The 19,915-nt window shown below is 44.1% G+C and overlaps 1 protein-coding gene across 2 annotated transcripts in view; it reads right to left on the reverse strand.

Moving 5' to 3' along the window:
• The window catches only part of PLCL2 (phospholipase C like 2), a 149,969-nt gene extending 133,469 nt beyond the window's left edge, over window positions 1–16,500 (reverse strand). For both annotated transcript variants that reach the window (XM_069958703.1, XM_069958702.1), the window contains exons 1-2: window positions 16,402–16,500; window positions 12,279–12,734 (exon numbers count right to left, since the gene is read on the reverse strand). In XM_069958703.1, coding sequence (XP_069814804.1) covers window positions 12,279–12,566 — 288 coding nt within the window. In that variant the 5' untranslated portion in view covers window positions 12,567–12,734; window positions 16,402–16,500. The remainder of the gene's footprint in view (window positions 1–12,278; window positions 12,735–16,401) is intronic.
• Window positions 16,501–19,915: the final 3,415 nt, after the last annotated feature.

Raw genomic sequence — 19,915 nt, forward strand, 5'->3', positions numbered from 1 at the left:
GACCTGGATGCCAGATCACAAGCAGCGTGGCTAGTAAGTATACACTGCTGCTTGTGAACTGGAAACTGCCAGCACAGATATATACATATCTGTGCTGTCAGTTTCCTTTTATTGTTATCGGCCACACATTAACATGTTTACGGTACCAACAAATTTTGAAGCTTTCTGAAAAAATTTGATCAGCCGAAGATCAGGCATTTTCCCATTCCCATTTTCACTTTTAAGCAAGCTGATTATAGGCAGCAGGAGCGATTCTAGCAACACTACTGGCCTATAATCGGCCCATGTAAAAGGCTTTGAACACATAGCAAATTATATTATCCATTTAGGAACTAAATGGACACTGGAGGGGTTGTCTTCTTAAGATAGATCTTTTCTATATGACTTTTTAGGACATATGGATGTCTTGCAGGTGGGCCTCACCTGGGAGCCTCTCTCCTCCCTACATACCACCACATACCTGGGGACACCACACAAGACCCGCTGTTTTGGATCCACTCTCACCCAGTCACCTACAGATCACAATGTGGTTCTGGTCAAAAGCTCTCAGATCCGAACAGTTTTTTTCATTTTTCCAGCTTTAAGAACTGATTGATCACTTGCTGGCTAATATATCTAGCCTCTTTGTCACAAGATAATAAATGTTATTCTATTCAGTGGCTTATATAATCGCAGTATAGGTCTGTATCCTGTGCTATTGGTATCTCTGTATATTACGTAGTACAATTCACAGTCCATGCCGGACCCTATTCTGTTACACACTTCCTTACATTACAGAGAAGCAATTACATAACCATATCCGAAACAACCCAACGTTTTCCTGTCTCATCTGCAATGTCAACGTATAGTACAGAAGATAACAGACTACAGCTGGGGAGATGTGTTAATGCTATTTGGCACAATGGAAGAACATTCATTTGACTGAAGGCTGCTACGTGTTTCTTAAATGTCACACCGCTCAAGATAAATGTCTCTAATTCTAATGAATAACGATGGGTTTTTATCAATCTTTAACCATTCCTGAATAAGGCCTGCACTACAGAGAGACTTCTTATAGCACAGCATTGTATGTAACTCAATGTACTGCTGTAGCGCCACAGTTACATTCAGCAGAACTACAAAAGGACATAGGGGGATATTTATCAAACATGGTGTAAAGTAAAACTGTCTCAGTTGCCCCTAGCAACCAATCAGATTCCACCTTTCATTCCTCACGACTCTTTGGAAAATGAAAGATGGAATCTGATTGGTTGCTAGGGGCAACTGAGCCAGTTTCACTTTACACCATGTTTGATAAGTCTTCCCCTACATAGTGTGGCCCTCGACTAGAAACATACAAAAATCCAAAGGACTGTTTGCACAATATCTTCTGTGAATGGAGGAAGGCTACATGATGGCTTCAGGAATGCTCTCCCCAATAACTGGGAATGATGGTAAAAGTATTCAGAGCCCCTAATAAACTGGTTATTCAGCATTAGAAAAACATGGCCACTTTCTTCCAGAGACAGCACCCCTCTTGTCTCCAGTTCAAGTGTGGTTTGCAATTAAGCTCCATTCACTTCAATGGATAACCCCTTTAACTGAAGGAATTCTCTGTTTGGGCGATATGCATCAAGGCTTGTTCAATCGACAAACTATTCCATATGGTCAAATGGAGTACAAACAGATCTATACATTTGCAGGCAGGTACTAATAAGTCTATGGAGCCCTAATCCTGCAATGAGCTGGACAGTCTCCCAGATCTATTTGGTGATTGGTAGAGACCTGAACATCAAGACCCCAACTGATCAAGATTTTTAGGATGTCTGTGTAGCACATTTAAAGTGGCACATTAAAGGGGTTATCCAGTGCTACAAAAACATGGCCACTTTCTTCCAGAGAAAGCACAAATCTTGTCTCCAGTTTAGGTGCGGTTTGCAATTAAGCTCCATTAACTTCAATGGAACTGAGCAGAAACCCTCCCCCCCCCCCCCCCAAGCTGGAGACAAGAGAGGGGCTGTCTCTGGAAGAAAGTGGCCATGTAGCGCTGGATAACCCCTTTAAAAAGTGTATGTATTTGCTGTGCGCTTTAATGCAAACTATCATACCCTGTAAGGGTGCACATACCATCTTGTGGATTCCGCCGCTCGCCCCCTCTTGACACATCAATTCTTTGGGCGGACGGCGGAATCTTCCCCAGCATAAAATGTAGTCTATAGGACGGACAGAGATTGAAGCAGGAGCACGCGGGAGTGAGCGGCGGAATCCACGGGATGTTATCCACGAGAATTCCGTAATGTGACTGCACACTTAGGGTAAGTCTATATGTAGCAGATTTGTTGCAGAAAATTCTGTGAATGGAAAATCCATTTCACACATGTAAATGGGATAGTTTCTGTAGCAGCATTGGGTTAATAGGATAACAAATCTGCCACATCAGAAGATACCCTGAGCAGACAATACAGGTTTGGGTGAGGCCGACTGTAGTGTTCATCAATTGCATTAGTGACAGGAAGTCCACCAAATTCATTATGTTATCTCACATATGTACAGCTGTCAAACATTTACATACATATGTGTGGATGATATCAGGATATCTTATAAAGCTGCACTAATCTAGAAATTAGTCTCCGTTTACCTGTATGGTTTAAAGTAACTTTTCGGATTACTAAAGTTACTAAAAAAACAAAAAAAGTAAAGTAACAAAAAAACAGTCTACTAAAAAAAAAAAAAACCTAATCTTTTTGGACGTTTTTGTTTATCCTGGTTCTGCACAGATGTAGTGTACTGCCTAATTTAGACAGATTTTAGCTATAGGATTTGTTCACATACAATATTACATCCATTTTTTAAGCTGTTGGATGGCCCAAAATGCTTGGTTTTGTGTGAAATAGAAATAAAGGCATACTTTACCGGCCCTGCAGCTTCTATTCTTGGTGTAGGACCTGCCTGTTCAACCAATCAGAGGCTGCAGCAGTGTCCTGTCTCAGGCAGTGATTGGCTGAGCTGGCATTTTCTGCATCAAGTGCTCATCATGGATGCGGAAAGGTGAGAGAAGACTGGGGGACTGAATGGAGGTGAATGAGAGCTGAGGGGGACTAGGGCTAGGTGTCTTTTTTCCTATGTTTTTTTTCCAAATCCTAACACCTATTTACTACTGAAAACTTAAGAAATAAGATTGAACTAGAAAGGTGACTGTAAAACATTCAAAGTTTTTTTCCCAGACCTAGCAGAACCAAGTTTGTAACCTTGCCTGATTATGAATGTTATTTGTGCTTTTACAGGAATATGGGAAAAACGACTGTGCTAACTTAACACATGGTGATACTAAACTGTACACAAGGAAAGTATGGTTCCTTTCCCATTCTTTTAAGTTACTGGCATCACAGATTATTTCCATCATTTGTTGTTTTCTTTTTCTCATGTACAATGTAGACGCTACTGCTGCCAATGGAGAGGTACTCTCCACTACAAAAACACCAAAGACACAATAAATGTGCAGGTTGCATCAGCTATGGAAATAGTGACATTTATTGCTGCATGTTTGTAAGTAACATGTATAAGGACTTCAGTCTTACAAACATTGTAAATCACTTTTGGCCGGTTGCACCTTTAGGCTGGGTTCACACGACGTATATTTCAGTCAGTATTGTGGTCCTCATATTGCAACCAAAACCAGGAGTGGATTAAAAACACATAAAGGATCTGTTCACACAATGTTGAAATTGAGTGGATGGCCGCCATATAACAGTAAATAACGGCCATTATTTCAATACACCAGCCGTTGTTTTAAAATAACAGCAAATATTTGCCATTAAATGGCGGCCATCCACTCAATTACAACATTGTGTGAACAGATCCTTTCTGTGTTTTTAATCCACTCCTGGTTTTGGTTGCAATATGAGGACCACAATACTGACTGAAATATACGTAGTGTGAACCCAGCCTGAGGCTGGGTTCACACACAGTGTATTTCAGGCATTATTTGGTCCTCATGTCTGGTCCTCATAGCAACCAAAACCAGGACTGGATTGAAAACAAAGAAAGGCTATGTTCACACAATATTGTGAGGCCCCCTTCACATGTCCGGAAAAACCACCCGGATTTCCTATCAGGAAATCCGGACGGTTTTCCGGACCCATACACTTTAATTAGGCACAGACACCCTTCCGGATTTCTCCGGAAGGGTGTCCGTTCCGGAAAAATGATCTGGAAAAAATAGGACAGGTCTTATTTTTCTCCGGAATTCTGGCCAGGACGCCCCCATAGAAGTCTATGGGAGCGCCGGAATCACGGCACTTTCCTGATGTACATCAGTGGCCGGGATTCCGGATTGCCTTTGCACCCCCCACTGCCTATACCCCTCTCCCCCACAACTCACCCTGCACCCGGCTCCCCCGTCCTCCTGCTCCCTGGTGCCGCGCGTCCTGGTGTGCACTGGGTCCTGCTGCTGCTGCTGCTGCCGCCGCACCTTCCCTGGCACCCCCTAGCCTCCTGTTGCTACACCCCCCTCTTCTAACGGAGAGAACAGAGCAATATTTGGCATATTTGGGAACTTTCCTACACAATTGGGTAAGAATAATAGCGGAGAGGGTGCCGTTAGGGTGGGAATCATGAGATGCACAGCCCCTCAGCCCCATATCCACACTCCTAGTAAACAGCTGCACCCAGCAAGACATATAGCATGGCAGCCACTAACATGCATGGCTGTTAAGGTAATACATTCTTGAGTCTATCACAGTGGGTGCTGCTCCTAATGTTCAGTTCTCTGGGTCATAGTGGGGGGACAATACCACTAAATTCAATATACTGTACCAATAGGCACAAGGATTACCTCCATGAAATGATGCGTTCAAAATTTTGCTTCTGTCTAAAAACATAATTCCTCCATTAAATAATACCACGCCCTTATAGACTACAAACTTTCCTACGACTGATCTCAAATACTGAGGAACACATTAGCATTGTAGCATCTGGGGTTTTCCAGAAACACGTCCAATGATAGAGAACCCTCATTTATAAATGTCATTAGATTAGATGCTACAATATCACTTGCGTCCTGCTCCTAAAGAGGACACCAACCAGTCTATAAGGAACACAATAAAATAAGGCAAATACAAGTACAAGGCAGGAAATCATGGGTCTCTATCCGGCCAGGTAAACCTGGCTGCTGCTACTACCGACTTGAAATATGGAAAAGAACAGGAAGGCTCAAGGGCACAACCGGCTTGTAAACTATTTCACAGCCAAAATATTTTCATGCTTCTGCAATGCGTACATTAAAGGTAGCGGTGGCTTTATAGTACTGTCTATTATAATAATAATATACACAGATACATAGACAGTGGAGAAATAAGTATCTGATACATGTCCGATTTTGCACGTTTTCCCTCCTACAAAGAATAGAGAGGTGTGTAATTTCTATCGCAGGAACACTTTACCTGTTAGAGACAGGATCTATAAAGAAAACTCTAGAATATCCCATTGTTTGATGTTTAAATTACATATTATTTGATACAATAGAAAAACAGAACTTTATATTCGGTACAGAGACCTATGTTTGCAATTACAGAGGGCAGACATTTCCTGTAGTTCGTGACCAAGTTTGTACACACTGCGGCAGGGATTTTGTTCCCCTCCTCCTTTCAGGTTTTGGGGCTGAGTTTCAGATCCCTCTAAAGATTTGGGTTCAGGTGTGGAGACTGGCTAGGCCACTCCAGGACCTTGAAGTGCTTCTAAAGGTCCTTTTACACACACAGATATCTGACAGATTATTGAAGCCATAGCCAACAGACATGTTATGAACATGGAAGAGTTTTAGGACAACCTATCATTTATTCATTTAAGCCTCCTCTTTTTCTAGGCCTAGGAGGCTGACAGCCTTCTCTGTATGAATGTGCATACAGAAATAGCTGTCAGAGTAGGACCGCCCATTGGACTCCTAGAACCAGAATGAGGCTTAAAACACTAAACAACGAGTAAATATAAATCTGCCCAAGCCCCTCCTGCTTTATAAGAAGCTTCCCCAGAAAGACTGACAGAATTCACTTTAAAATTACTATTTAAATTTATTTTCACAGTTTCGGCAACGGTAAACATAATCACTACACATCACAAAGGGCCGTGTCCTATCTTGGCCTTGCTTTACCAGTTTAGGACTATTAGCCTGTTTCTAGGGCTGCTTTAAGTCAAACAGATAAGTAAACAGCAGATTCCTGGGCCAGCAACATATTTATTAAAAACAAACCTTGGTTTAAGAGTAACTCGGTTTAAGAGCGTTTTGGTTTAAGAGCTCACAGTTTTCAAAATTGTGACTTGGTTTAAGAGCATTGCTTTGGTTTAAGAGCTCCCTGTGCTGGATAAGAGGGGGAGTGGGGGAGGGGCATGGTCTGCACAGCGGGGTCTACAGCACTGTACTCTGACCCAGGAAGTCTCCATCACCTTCCAAATCATAGCAGATCCACTTCAGGCTGGGGCTTACATCAGGGGATGGGACTGTGGAGGTAAATCTCTTCATAGCTGTAACCCTTCTCTACCTGGACAGAGAGTGCTGCTATACTGTGCTCACATCTAGCCTGCTGATTCCTTCATGCTCCCTGCAGTCTGTCAGCCCCTGTGTTTCCCATTCTCTCCATTCCTGCACAGTAACTTATAATATCACATATTCTGCTGTTTCTGAATGTTTGTTTCATTAGTTTTACACGTGATTGAAAATAATAAATAATTATTTTGGGGTGTGGAACCAATTATCTGCATTTCTATGATTTCTTATGGGAAAATTTGCTTTGGTATAAGAGTGGATTTGGATTACAAGCACGGTCCTAGAACGAATTATGCTCGTAATCCAAGGCACTAGTGTATTTCTATATAAATAATAATTTATTAAAAGACATTTAATGGTTGAATGAAGACTGTGTATGAGAAAAGGTATAAAAGGCTTTCACATGGCATTGATCTTACATCATACCCTAACATAAGACAAATATAAAAGAGAAGCTGGGTACGTGCCAATGTCTGGGCGATGCTCTCTCCAATCATCCCACTGCTAATTAATACTTAAGATCTGTAAACTACATGAAACAATAGGATTTACAGCTGCAACATGTATACATCACCCATTTATCCTTGGCCAAAAACAGGCACGGCTCACTTCTTACAAGGTCAACTATCTTCTGGAACATTCAAACAACTAAAAACAACGTAGTAAAAAACAACAATGCAGATCTTTAGGCTGTAAATAGGACAGCTGGGCCCCGTTCATACAATGGTATGTATGGAACGAGAAAAATCCACGTCCCAATTTTTTTCTACTGTAATTCACATGGTGCAGAATTTTCCCATCACAGGTTTACAAAAGAAAAAAAAAAAAAAATGATGGCCCTTATTGCATTTGTTCCACATAGAAACCTGTTGGCTAGGGATTAGTGAAGTTACAGGAATTCCGGGTCTGGGAAACCCTGAATGCTCGGCATGCCTAGTGTTCAGGGTTTTGCTGAAACATTCGCTCACTTCTACTGTTGGCCCCTAAATAGGCCTGAACAGTGTCCAATTTAAGCCAAGCTTGCACCATAAAAGGTGAACATCCATGGCAGAAACACAAGTTTCTCTAAAACTTTTGGTTATCCCTATCCACGGAAGAGGCCCAATTCACTATAGTCACTTTATTAAATTTTTTGGGCGCTTGATAAGAAACTGAATCCTCTTAAGGGAGTCCACCATAGTTTCCACCAAAGCACCTTGAGCCCACATTGTGCCTCCTCGAGAAGTCCACTGGGTTACATTTTGAAGTGTTGGAGTGTTTACCGAACTCTCTGGCTTCAAAATTATACAGTATAACAATAGCCCTTAACTATGCCAGACACTATTTTCAAAAGGGATGACTTGGGAACTATAAATGGTCAAAGTTGTTTTCTTTTATAGTTCATTAGGAGACAACAAGGCGCTCATTTCACAATCTGTACACGGTTTGTTATCTCCTTTATGCCATGACAGATTTTTGGCACTATACACCATAAACTTGACTCCATACTTCTTTTAGCTAAGGCAGGTTTCATTATTTTTAGTTTACTCTGGCCGGATTACATTTCTGTGGTACACTGTAATACTCTATCTTTACATGTTACCAATAGAGATGAGCCCAGGCAGATCTACAGCACAGACTGGTTAAGTTTCATTGGTGGCCATCTTCATATAGACAGAGTTAAACATCCCTGGAGCACTGATCTCAAAACACAACTGGGAGTAAAGCGTTTTTTACACGCTAGTCCATAAACCTAGAGAATGTCCATAGGGATCTACAAATATATATATATATATATATATATAGCCCTAGAGAAATTAGTGTAGGCTTTACAAGTCAGACAGACAACTCGTCTAGGTAGCACATAATAAGACCTTCCTTCATCATCAACAGGAAACAACAAACAAGTGTAGCCACCAGCAGTACACAGTTACCTGGCTTTACCTGTGCTAAAGAAACCCAAAGGGTCCCATTACAGGGGTCTGCTGGACACCACTGGCTTACGTCATGTTTGTGTTGCAGCACTAACGTCACAGTATTCTTTCTGTTCCTATAAAAGAGCAAAAAGTTATAGGTGCAGATGTGAACATGGCCTAACCTGTCCTCATGAATGGATGCACAGGAACAAACTATGTGATTAGGGAATAAATTACACTAATTGATATATCCAGCTAATCTGTTAGGGTTTAGGGTAATCCAATATCTACAGTAGGTGATAGACATTTGGCAGCAACTAACAAAATTGGCCGGATTTACCCACAAATCATTTCTGTCTCCAGCTTCAGAAGCAAGCATGTCTCTAGCATTAGTCCAGGGGAAATATACCTTTCTAGTGAATATTAGTGAAATCCAGTGATGTCACTAGGTGCATTGCTGATCTTTAAAAAAAAAAAAGAATTATACATTGTATATTTATATGGTTATAGATGAAGAAGTTGACTGTATAAATTAGTCAGACACAATCTGCTCTCTTGGGAACATGAATTGGAAGGTCCTGATCTTTACAGTCCGGCCTATATGTTTTTGCCTGTTTATCTACTGCAACCATACAGATCTACGTCCTAATAAAGAGGACCTCGGATTAGCTGAATGTCTCATACATTAAGCCAAGCCAAAGACCTCTTTATTTGGACATAGCACCAATTCCTGGTAAACTAAACCCTGTTAGGAATTCGGACAATTCTGAAAATGAATCCCTCCTTCTATGATTGTGTCAGCAGAATACAGGCTACTATAAAGACACTGCACGACTTAAAGGGGTTTCACTGGTCTATTCTCATCATAGACCATCAATATCTGATTGGTGTAGGTGTGACACCTGGCAACCCAGACCTAGAGCTGTAGAACTTACAGTATATACGATAAAAATAACTAGAAGCAGACAGTCACATACATTGTGTAGAAACTGTACTGGATTGCTGTAGCTCAGCTGATTATGAAAAAGGGACCTGTGCTGTAGTAACCCAGCATGGCCACTACACAATGTATGGAGCTTTCTGTTTCTCGCTCCATTTTCTGTATATGTGGGCCCCACAGCTCTGACATATAGCTGATTGGAGGGGTGCTGGACCCCCACTGTTTAGATACTGATCACCTATTCTGAGGACAGGCCTAAAATAAGACGGTCATTCTCAGAACATATACACATGCGGGCTCCGACCCTAAAGCATTGGTTTGCTGCATTTTGGGGTCCATACCCAAACATGTAAACATTCGGGAGATTACATAGTCAGCAGCTGACTACATTTGGGTCTTTAAAGTCAATGGAGGCTGTGCCTGTCTGTGGTCCTATACATCAGCATCTCATCTTTATAAGATAATATATTATATATATATATATATACACACACACACACCACACAGACAAACACACACACACACAAGGTAGTCCAAAAGTAGGTGTAATAGGGTTATGAATTCGGGGGAGATTTATCAAACATGGTGTAAAGTGGAATTGGCTCAGTCGCCCCTAGCAACCAATCAGATTCCACCTTTCATTCCTCACAGACTCTTTGGAAAATGAAAGGTGGAATCTGATTGGTTGCTAGGGGCAACTGAGCCAGATTCACTTTACACCATGCTTGATAAATCTCCCCCATAATGTCCACCTACTTATTTATTCTGCACAGAAAATCATGACGTGAACCCAGCAAAACTTTAACATCTATAAAAAGTTTTTATTCAAAATACATCCAAAGCCCAGAGTGACTACCAGGTCTTATTCACACTAACACTGTGGCAGAACACTGAGCAGAACAGATACAGACAAGTCCTGAAAGAACCTGATGACTTGTAGTTGTCTCCTTTAGCTTTATGCCTAGGTTCAGCAGGAATAATACAGCATACGTTATTCTTGATGCAGCAAACAGGACAATAATACCAGTGTGAACAGAGCCTTGTAACAACAACAAAGATCCTTCCTGTCAGATACACTGTGATTCATTGTAAGAGTATCTATATGGACACAACTGATTTACGACTATTATACGGTCTATAAACCAGTAATAGACATCAGCGTATAAAGCACATGATCCATCAGGGACCACTAGCATCACAAGGCTACCCAGAGCAGCTGACACAATGAGGAAACAGTTAAAGTAAAGTGACAGAGGTGAATGTTGTAAGCACATAACACCCAGTTCCTGTGATGAGATCCGGTGCAATAGTAGGAGCTAAGCTGAGGCTCACACCCATTCCTATGTACTACTAACAAACAACTTTCACTAACACCAAAAGAACGGGGGTGGGACGGGAGAAATGAACCAGCGTATGACTGTCAGAAGTGAGACAGCTTACGGTAAAGCTCCACCACCCCGGGTGGAGGGAGGACCGACAACCACCTTGATCACTAGATAAGAGACTGGCATGAGAAGATGTCAGCCACTATCAGGGGATCCACCCAATGCCACACACCGTTACACATTTCTGGCAGCAGCAAAGAGCTTATAGCAGCTATTTCGGACAGGTGTGGCCTGCCTGAGGTTGCCAGGCACTGAACGGCACATTGTGTAACTTGTGTAGTGTCATAATAATAGGTTGTGATGGAGTCACACGGCATTACTAAAGCTAAAATATATGCCTGCAGCTTATAAGATCTCAGGACTGTCACAAGCCCAGATCACAATAATTCTTATCCCCACACTGACATAGTTGTGTATACTCCACTACATGTGCTCCAACCTGTTTATCCTCTATAGAGAACATGACTGACATTAGTGTGCTGTATATTTACTACCCAGCAGGGTTCACCAACCAGTGGTTTTCCTACTGTCACACAACTACAACTCCCAGCATGCGGCAATAGCTCCAGAGCCTCAAGACACTGTTACATAGGTACCCAGAGCTGTTAGTTATAATGGAGATGAGGAATTCTTCTATACTGTACATGTCACATACAGTAGTAGGGTCCAAGGTGCTTTGGGTGGGTTTCACACAAGCACGTCATGTGTCAGTATTACATCTGGACCCAATACGGAGCTAATGTAATCTGTGGAAATAATCACATGGTCCTATAACTTAAAAATGGAAAGGGAATAAAATAGGAATGCATCCATGTTTGATCCATATTTCTACTTTGCATCCATTTTTACTTGATTCTCTGTCTAGAAGACAGTCCGTCACAGAAATACATAAGGAATATTGACGAAATGCTGATGACAAGCTGATGGTATCTCATCCCCAATACCTTCAGATTTCAGATCTGTATTGTGGACGTACACCCATACACTTGTGTGAAGCCGATAACTCTCATATGCCTTCAGCCCACTCCTTCTTAAGAAAATTAGCTGTGGATTTGACGCTGTAGGTCTGATGCTGCGGATTTCAGCCATTTATTTATAGTCATTAAATCCGCAGCGGATTAACTACATGTACAGAGGAGTGACAAAATGGCTGTAATAGTATACAGTATTAAGAATAATACACTGACATCCCAATTCTAGAACCAGAAAGTGTAAGAATTCCTCCTCCAGATCATTTAGTGTGGTTTATCATTTGGCCATAGGTTGGTACACCTTTACCCTTCACCAGGAACAGGTAAACTGCATTCTAGCAAGTACTAGTTGAGATGACAACATGGCCGCCTCCACAGTAATGAATAACAAAATTCAGACCCATCTATATGTCATCACCCAGACAGCAGGATATTGATCTTCACAGATGTATTCCTAATAATGTTACACGCTATGACATATGCCTCTCCATCACCATGAGAAAACATGACATCAACTAGTGATGGATGACACCCAGCGAATCCTAAGTACAGCAGAGACCCCCTCACCTTGATGATGCTACTCCTCCGAGGCAATCCTTGTTTGTCCACTTTATCAATGCTAGGGCTCTCAGGCTGCGCAGATCCACTGTCATCTCTGCTATCTGAGCGGGCACAATCTCCATTGGATACACCGCTGCTAGAAGTATTCTCAATTTTGCACTTTCCTCCATTACTCTCGCCACTTCCTCTGTCGCCATTGCTCGCAGTTACAGGTAATTTACCATTTGCAGACTCCAAAGGCAAGGGCACGCTCCCTTCGCCAGCACTTCCACCTCCCCCACCTGGTTCTGCCATGAGGCTGTCAGCAGCAGAGCCTTTCCTGGTACAACTCTTCTCCCTCTTCTTCAGTGCAATGTACCAGGGTAATCACACACAGGCCGGTATGCTGGCACCCGATTCATCAGCTATAAGGGGTTAATAGATAAGATTACATGGACAGATCCAGTCCTCAGCATTGGTTACCTGAAATAAGGAAAGAAATCGTGTTAAGAATTTCAATAGCGACTACACAGACATACACAGGCCTGTACTATCAATGATAAAGCGGGGAACATCATCCATCATGGTAATGAATGGTTACATATTAGGGCACAATAATGTGAACAAACAATAGCCAGGAATGGAACATCCACCATTGTTCTTATTAAAAGGCATTGTAGGAATCAGGATGTGACAAATGGACACATCAGTAGATGGGAGGCGGTGGGAGAATGTCAGCCCCAGCTGTCACACACATGCATACAGCACATGTACACTAAGCCCCAGGGCTCTTCCTCTGAACTACTGTACATACACTTATCACAACACATGCACATCAAGGGCCGATCTCATCACACAGCACACTAGTCACAGTCTGCATTACATACTGAACACAATAGAGGATATTACACATGCACCCACAGAATAAAGTGCTATATACTGCAAACATCATATCAACATCAGCGCTCCATGCATACAGCACATCACATCACACATGCCGATATACAGAGCAATATACTGCAATATACATAATTTCAGGGCTGCATGCATTACATACAGCACATCACATCACACATGCCTATATAAAGAGCAATATACCTATATAAAGAGCAATATACATCATATCAGGGCTCCATGCATTACATACATTACATACAGGGCTACATGCATTACTGATTCCTATATAAAGTGCAATATACTACATACACATATTACACATCAGGGCTCCAAACATTACATACAGCACATCACACATGCTAATATAAGTGCAATATACTGGACAACATGATATCACACATCAGGGTTACATACATCACATATAATGTAAAGAACAATGCACAGCACATCACATAAAAGCTCTAGGGCTCTCACCCTGTAAATCACAGACACTACACATCCCACTCAGTCACTGAGCTGTTACTCTATTGTATACAGAACACAATCCATGCACCTATAAAGTACAATGCACTGCACATCACCCATACACACAGGAGACCAATGCAGTGCACACATCACCCATACACACAAGAGACCAATGCAGTGCACACATCACCCATACACACAGGAGACCAATGCAGTGCACACATCACCCATACACACAGGAGACCAATGCAGTGCACACATCACCCATACACACAGGAGACCAATGCAGTGCACACATCACCCATACACACAGGAGACCAATGCAGTGCACACATCACCCATACACACAGGAGACCAATGCAGTGCACACATCACCCATACACACAGGAGACCAATGCAGTGCACACATCACCCATACACACAGGAGACCAATGCAGTGCACACATCACCCATACACACAGGAGACCAATGCAGTGCACACATCACCCATACACACAGGAGACCAATGCAGTGCACACATCACCCATACACACAGGAGACCAATGCAGTGCACACATCACCCATACACACAGGAGACCAATGCAGTGCACACATCACCCATACACACAGGAGACCAATGCACTGCACACATCACCCATACACACAGGAGACCAATGCAGTGCACACATCACCCATACACACAGGAGACCAATGCAGTGCACACATCACCCATACACACAGGAGACCAATGCAGTGCACACATCACCCATACACACAGGAGACCAATGCAGTGCACACATCACCCATACACACAGGAGACCAATGCAGTGCACACATCACCCATACACACAGGAGACCAATGCAGTGCACACATCACCCATACACACAGGAGACCAATGCAGTGCACACATCACCCATACACACAGGAGACCAATGCAGTGCACACATCACCCATACACACAGGAGACCAATGCAGTGCACACATCACCCATACACACAGGAGACCAATGCAGTGCACACATCACCCATACACACAGGAGACCAATGCAGTGCACACATCACCCATACACACAGGAGACCAATGCAGTGCACACATCACCCATACACAAAGGAGACCAATGCAGTGCACACATCACCCATACACACAGGAGACCAATGCAGTGCACACATCACCCATACACACAGGAGACCAATGCAGTGCACACATCACCCATACACACAGGAGACCAATGCAGTGCACACATCACCCATACACACAGGAGACCAATGCAGTGCACACATCACCCATACACACAGGAGACCAATGCAGTGCACACATCACCCATACACACAGGAGACCAATGCAGTGCACACATCACCCATACACACAGGAGACCAATGCAGTGCACACATCACAGACACACAGGAGACCAATGCAGTGCACACATCACAGACACACAGGAGACCAATGCAGTGCACACATCACAGACACACAGGAGACCAATGCAGTGCACACATCACAGACACACAGGAGACCAATGCAGTGCACACATCACAGACACACAGGAGACCAATGCAGTGCACACATCACAGACACACAGGAGACCAATGCAGTGCACACATCACAGACACACAGGAGACCAATGCAGTGCAAACATCACAGACACACAGGAGACCAATGCAGTGCACACATCACCCATACACACAGGAGACCAATGCAGTGCACACATCACCCATACACACAGGAGACCAATGCAGTGCATACATCACCCATACACACAGGAGACCAATGCACTGCACACATCACCCGTACACACAGGAGACCAATGCAGTGCACACATCACCCATACACACAGGAGACCAATGCAGTGCACACATCACCCATACACAGGAGACCAATGCACTGCACACATCACCCATACACAGGAGACCAATGCACTGCACACATCACCCATACACACATAGGAGACCAATGCAGTGCACACATCACCCATACACACAGGAGACCAATGCAGTGCACACATCACCCATACACACAGGAGACCAATGCAGTGCACACATCACCCATACACACATAGGAGACCAATGCACTGCACACATCACCCATACACACATAGGAGACAAATGCAGTGCACACATCACCCATAGGAGACCAATGCACTGCATATCACCCATACACACAGGAGACCAATGCAGTGCACACATCACCCATACACACAGGAGACCAATGCAGTGCACACATCACCCATAGGAGACCAATGCACTGCATATCACCCATACACACAGGAGACCAATGCAGTGCACACATCACCCATACACACAGGAGACCAATGCAGTGCACACATCACAGACACACAGGAGACCAATGCAGTGCACACATCACAGACACACAGGAGACCAATGCAGTGCACACATCACAGACACACAGGAGACCAATGCAGTGCACACATCACAGACACACAGGAGACCAATGCAGTGCACACATCACAGACACACATGCCCAGCCAGGCGTCTCCCTTCTCCCAGCACCATCCAGTCCTATATGCAGCTGCCCGGGCTTTGTGTGCGGCTGCAGTATAAGGCTGTGTGCACACCATATGCTGCGGCTGCACAGAGGTGTCACTACACTACACACTGATGTCCCCCAGCAGCGGCACCTATATATATATAATCCTCACTGCTGTCACACTGTGCTGTGTGCTCACACGCCTGCCACTTGCACACTGTGGCTCAGGGTGTGTGCGGGCTGCACAATCACACAAGTGCGGTTACACATACATACACAGCTCTGTACATGACTGGTGCAGCCGCCATCACCCCCAGCACTTACCCCGATGCCCGGACTCCCCGGCCGTAGCAGCAGCCGCTACCACCGGCACCCTGAGCAGCCTCTGCACTGCCGGGGTGAAACCACAACACCCGTGGGGGGCGGGGCTTGCACTGCCAATCAATCTGGATCTTCTCTACTCATTGGTTTGCGAACAAACCCGTGAGCTCACTGGACACACCCACCTGTCAGCGCTAGGACCCGCCCACCTGCGGCCCCGGGGGTTTTATAGGGTGATGCGCTGCATTTTAGAGAGAGAGAGAGAGAGAGAGGGTGTGTGTGAGCGTGCAATGCACACCGGATCTCACACTGGTCTGTGCACTACATAGTAATGATAGAACTTAGAGAAGTCTGGGCTGCGGTTTGATAGCGAGCATTAGGCTAGGGCTACGAGGCGATTCCTGTTTGTGTGAATGGGGTCTTGTAGTGACCCGCAAATAGCAGTCACCAAAACCCATCCTGGAAATCCGGAAGGTGGAGATCACTGCCCAAGGGGCCAATACAATCACAACTGATAAGTATATAGGTGCAGGGACATGCTGATGCATAGGGCTGGGGCAAGGTGGAGACAAGGGTTGTGCAATCTGTTACTTTGTTAGGCTACATGGTGACCACAGGGCTCATATGGTACGCATCATTGTGACACGCTTCCTGAATCATGCTGCAAATGTAAGGAAACCAGGCATAGGCATGACTACCACCATAGCAGACAAAGCGACTGCTATGGGGCCCGCCACATCAGGGGACCCGGTGGCCTACTCCTGCAATACCCTGGGCCCCCTGAGCTGTCATCATTTGCAGTACCTAATGGCTGAACGGGCCTTCTGGGTGCTGCGAATGTCCCTTCAACTGCAAGCACTCCTGAAGAGCACTCCTGAAGTTAAAGGGGAACTTCAGGTACAGGTTAAAAAAAATGAAACTTCTGCAGAAGCATAACGCATTACTTACCTGTCTATCCCAGTTTTGAAACTACCAAAAATCTATTTGTTTGGGGGGGGGAGGAGTTGCTCTGTTTTGTGTTTCTGTTCTTCCTGGTTTGGTATTTCCCAGAATGCAATGCTTTCCCTCATGTGATCATCACAGCCCCCACCCATCCCAATCAGTAAAATTAGTGCAGCAGCTGCTTCTGTTCGGTCAGAGATGGTGAATCAGTCAGGGGATTGGGGGATCCAGCCAAGCCCCCTGTGACATAACGCCCTGCCCCATGTCTGTATCATTAGCAAACACACACAATGGGAGACAGAGGCATGGAAGATTTGTCTCCTAGGGGGGAGAGCAGCGGGAGCAGGAGACAATGTGGATTGGCACGGAGGCCATTTTTTTTCACTTCCTGGATGTCAATCAGCTACCAGTGTGGCAGAACCGCACAGATATGGTTATACATTATACAGATACATCTATATAACTTTTAATGTACTTTTAATAGAAAACAAGTTTTTCTTGTCCGGAGTTCCCCTTTAAATGTTAAAGGTTATGACTTCACTTGACGGGTTTGTAAAAAGTTTGCTTTGGGACCTAGCCATTTTTAGTTATGCCCCTGAAACCGGGCTACATTGCAACCCACAAGTGCACGCCGCCACATACAGAATGGATTTCTGGTCACTATCATGGTGCAACCCCACGATGCAGCACAATCCAGGCACAAACCATGTCACAGCAAAGTTGCCTTATAGCTCTAATCTTAACATTGCATTTTGTATTTGTAACGTTAAGGTTGCATCAGGTCCGGGGTCACAATGAGACCACACCGACGATCATCATAATGGAACATTGTGATCGGCATGTCATATGACACCGTTACAGCCACTGAATGGCTAAGTGGGCCTGCTGCTTCACGTCTCAAAGCCAAGAAGTGACCGGGGTCCGGAGCGGTGGAATACGGGCAGCAGCCCAGGAGTCAGGGAAGTAAGGGGGTAAGCATTGCAAAAAAAGAGGGCCCTTTAAAAAACTAAATAAAACCCTTTTAAATGCTTTTTAAATAATGATTTTCAAGTCTTATTCAGCAGCCAATTTAAGTACATCAGAAAAAAACACCATGGTCAAAACATGCTGAAATCTCCACTGACAAAAAACAAACAAAAAACAACTGTATGAAAATATCACAAATCCAAATGATTTGTATACTGTATAGTATAATTTTCACTATAGACTTTAAATGGGCACTATCCCTTTTTTACAGTTTTTTAATGACATAGGGACTCTTTAAGAGCTATGGACATCTTTGCACTGCTTTATTTTCTCATTGTTGATTTGTTTCCTGAATGCAACATGAAACAACAGAAGGTAGGGGGGAGGGGGATACACTTCAGCTGAGATTGTGGAGAGGGGGGGAGAGAATCGTTGGAGGACAGCTCACACAGGATGAGGAGAGATAGGGGAGAGCAGATACAGGGCAGTTTGTAGTGGGGAATCTCAAAATTGAGTACTAGTGAAGAAAACTGTAAACTAACCCAAATTTCAAGAATTAAAGTGACCCCCCCCCCCCCACCAAACCACTTGTACCTTCAGATAGCTGCTTTAAATCCAAGATCTGTCCTGGGGTCCGTTTGGCAGGTGATGCAGTTATTGTCCTAAAAAACAACTTTTAAACTTGCAGCCCTGTGTCAAACGGGCGGGGCTTAGAGTATCTGTGCCATGACCTTGCACCACCCCTCTGCCCCTCCTCCCCACCCTCTTCATCATTAGGAATGCCTCTGGCAGGATTTTTCCTATTCCTCTGCAGAGAACACTACAGTTAACAATCCAGCCCATGTGCCGTGCTTACACAACTGATGAATAGAAGAATACCTGCCTGGAGCATTCCTAATGATGAAGAGGGCGGTGAGGAGGGACAGAGAGGTTGTGCCAGCCTAATGCACAGACACTCTAGGCCACGCCAGTTTGACACAGGGCTGCAAGTTTAAAAGTTATTTTTTGGGACAATAACTGTATCACCTGCCGAATAGACCCCAGGACAGATCTTGGACTAAAAGCAGCTATCTGAAGATACAAGTGGTTTGGGGTGGGCAGATTGTGGGTATAGAGTCACTTTAAGAAAAAAATGCTTGTCAAAGGTGTCTATTTTATTTATTTATTTTACAATCAAAAAGGTGTCTATTGTATTTAAAGAGGATGTACCACCAGGTACATCCTCTTTAATCTGACACAGGGATAGAATGGCGCCGTCACAGGCAAGCCGGTGCCATGGTCCGTTTTTTGATCCCCGGCCCAGTTCCCTTGTACAGCACCGTTCTATTCACGGGTCCCGGGCTGGTGCTCAAGCATGACGCTGCTCGAGGGGTCCCGGGCCGGTGCTGTATGACGCGGCTCAATTAGAATCCAGGGATTCTGGCCATAAAAAAAGGGGAATGCTGTGATGTCAGGATTTTGAAATCTTCTGATACGTATGTGAATCCACTTGTGGGGCTAAAGGGGGGGGGGGGGGCATTACACAGAGTATGTTTGTTTTTTTGGTTCAGGAGACTTGCTGTTCAGCTATTGGACCAGGGAATGACATAATGATGTAGGGGTAGATTCT

Source organism: Dendropsophus ebraccatus, chromosome 2 (assembly GCF_027789765.1).
Source record: "Dendropsophus ebraccatus isolate aDenEbr1 chromosome 2, aDenEbr1.pat, whole genome shotgun sequence".
NCBI lineage: Eukaryota > Metazoa > Chordata > Amphibia > Anura > Hylidae > Dendropsophus > Dendropsophus ebraccatus.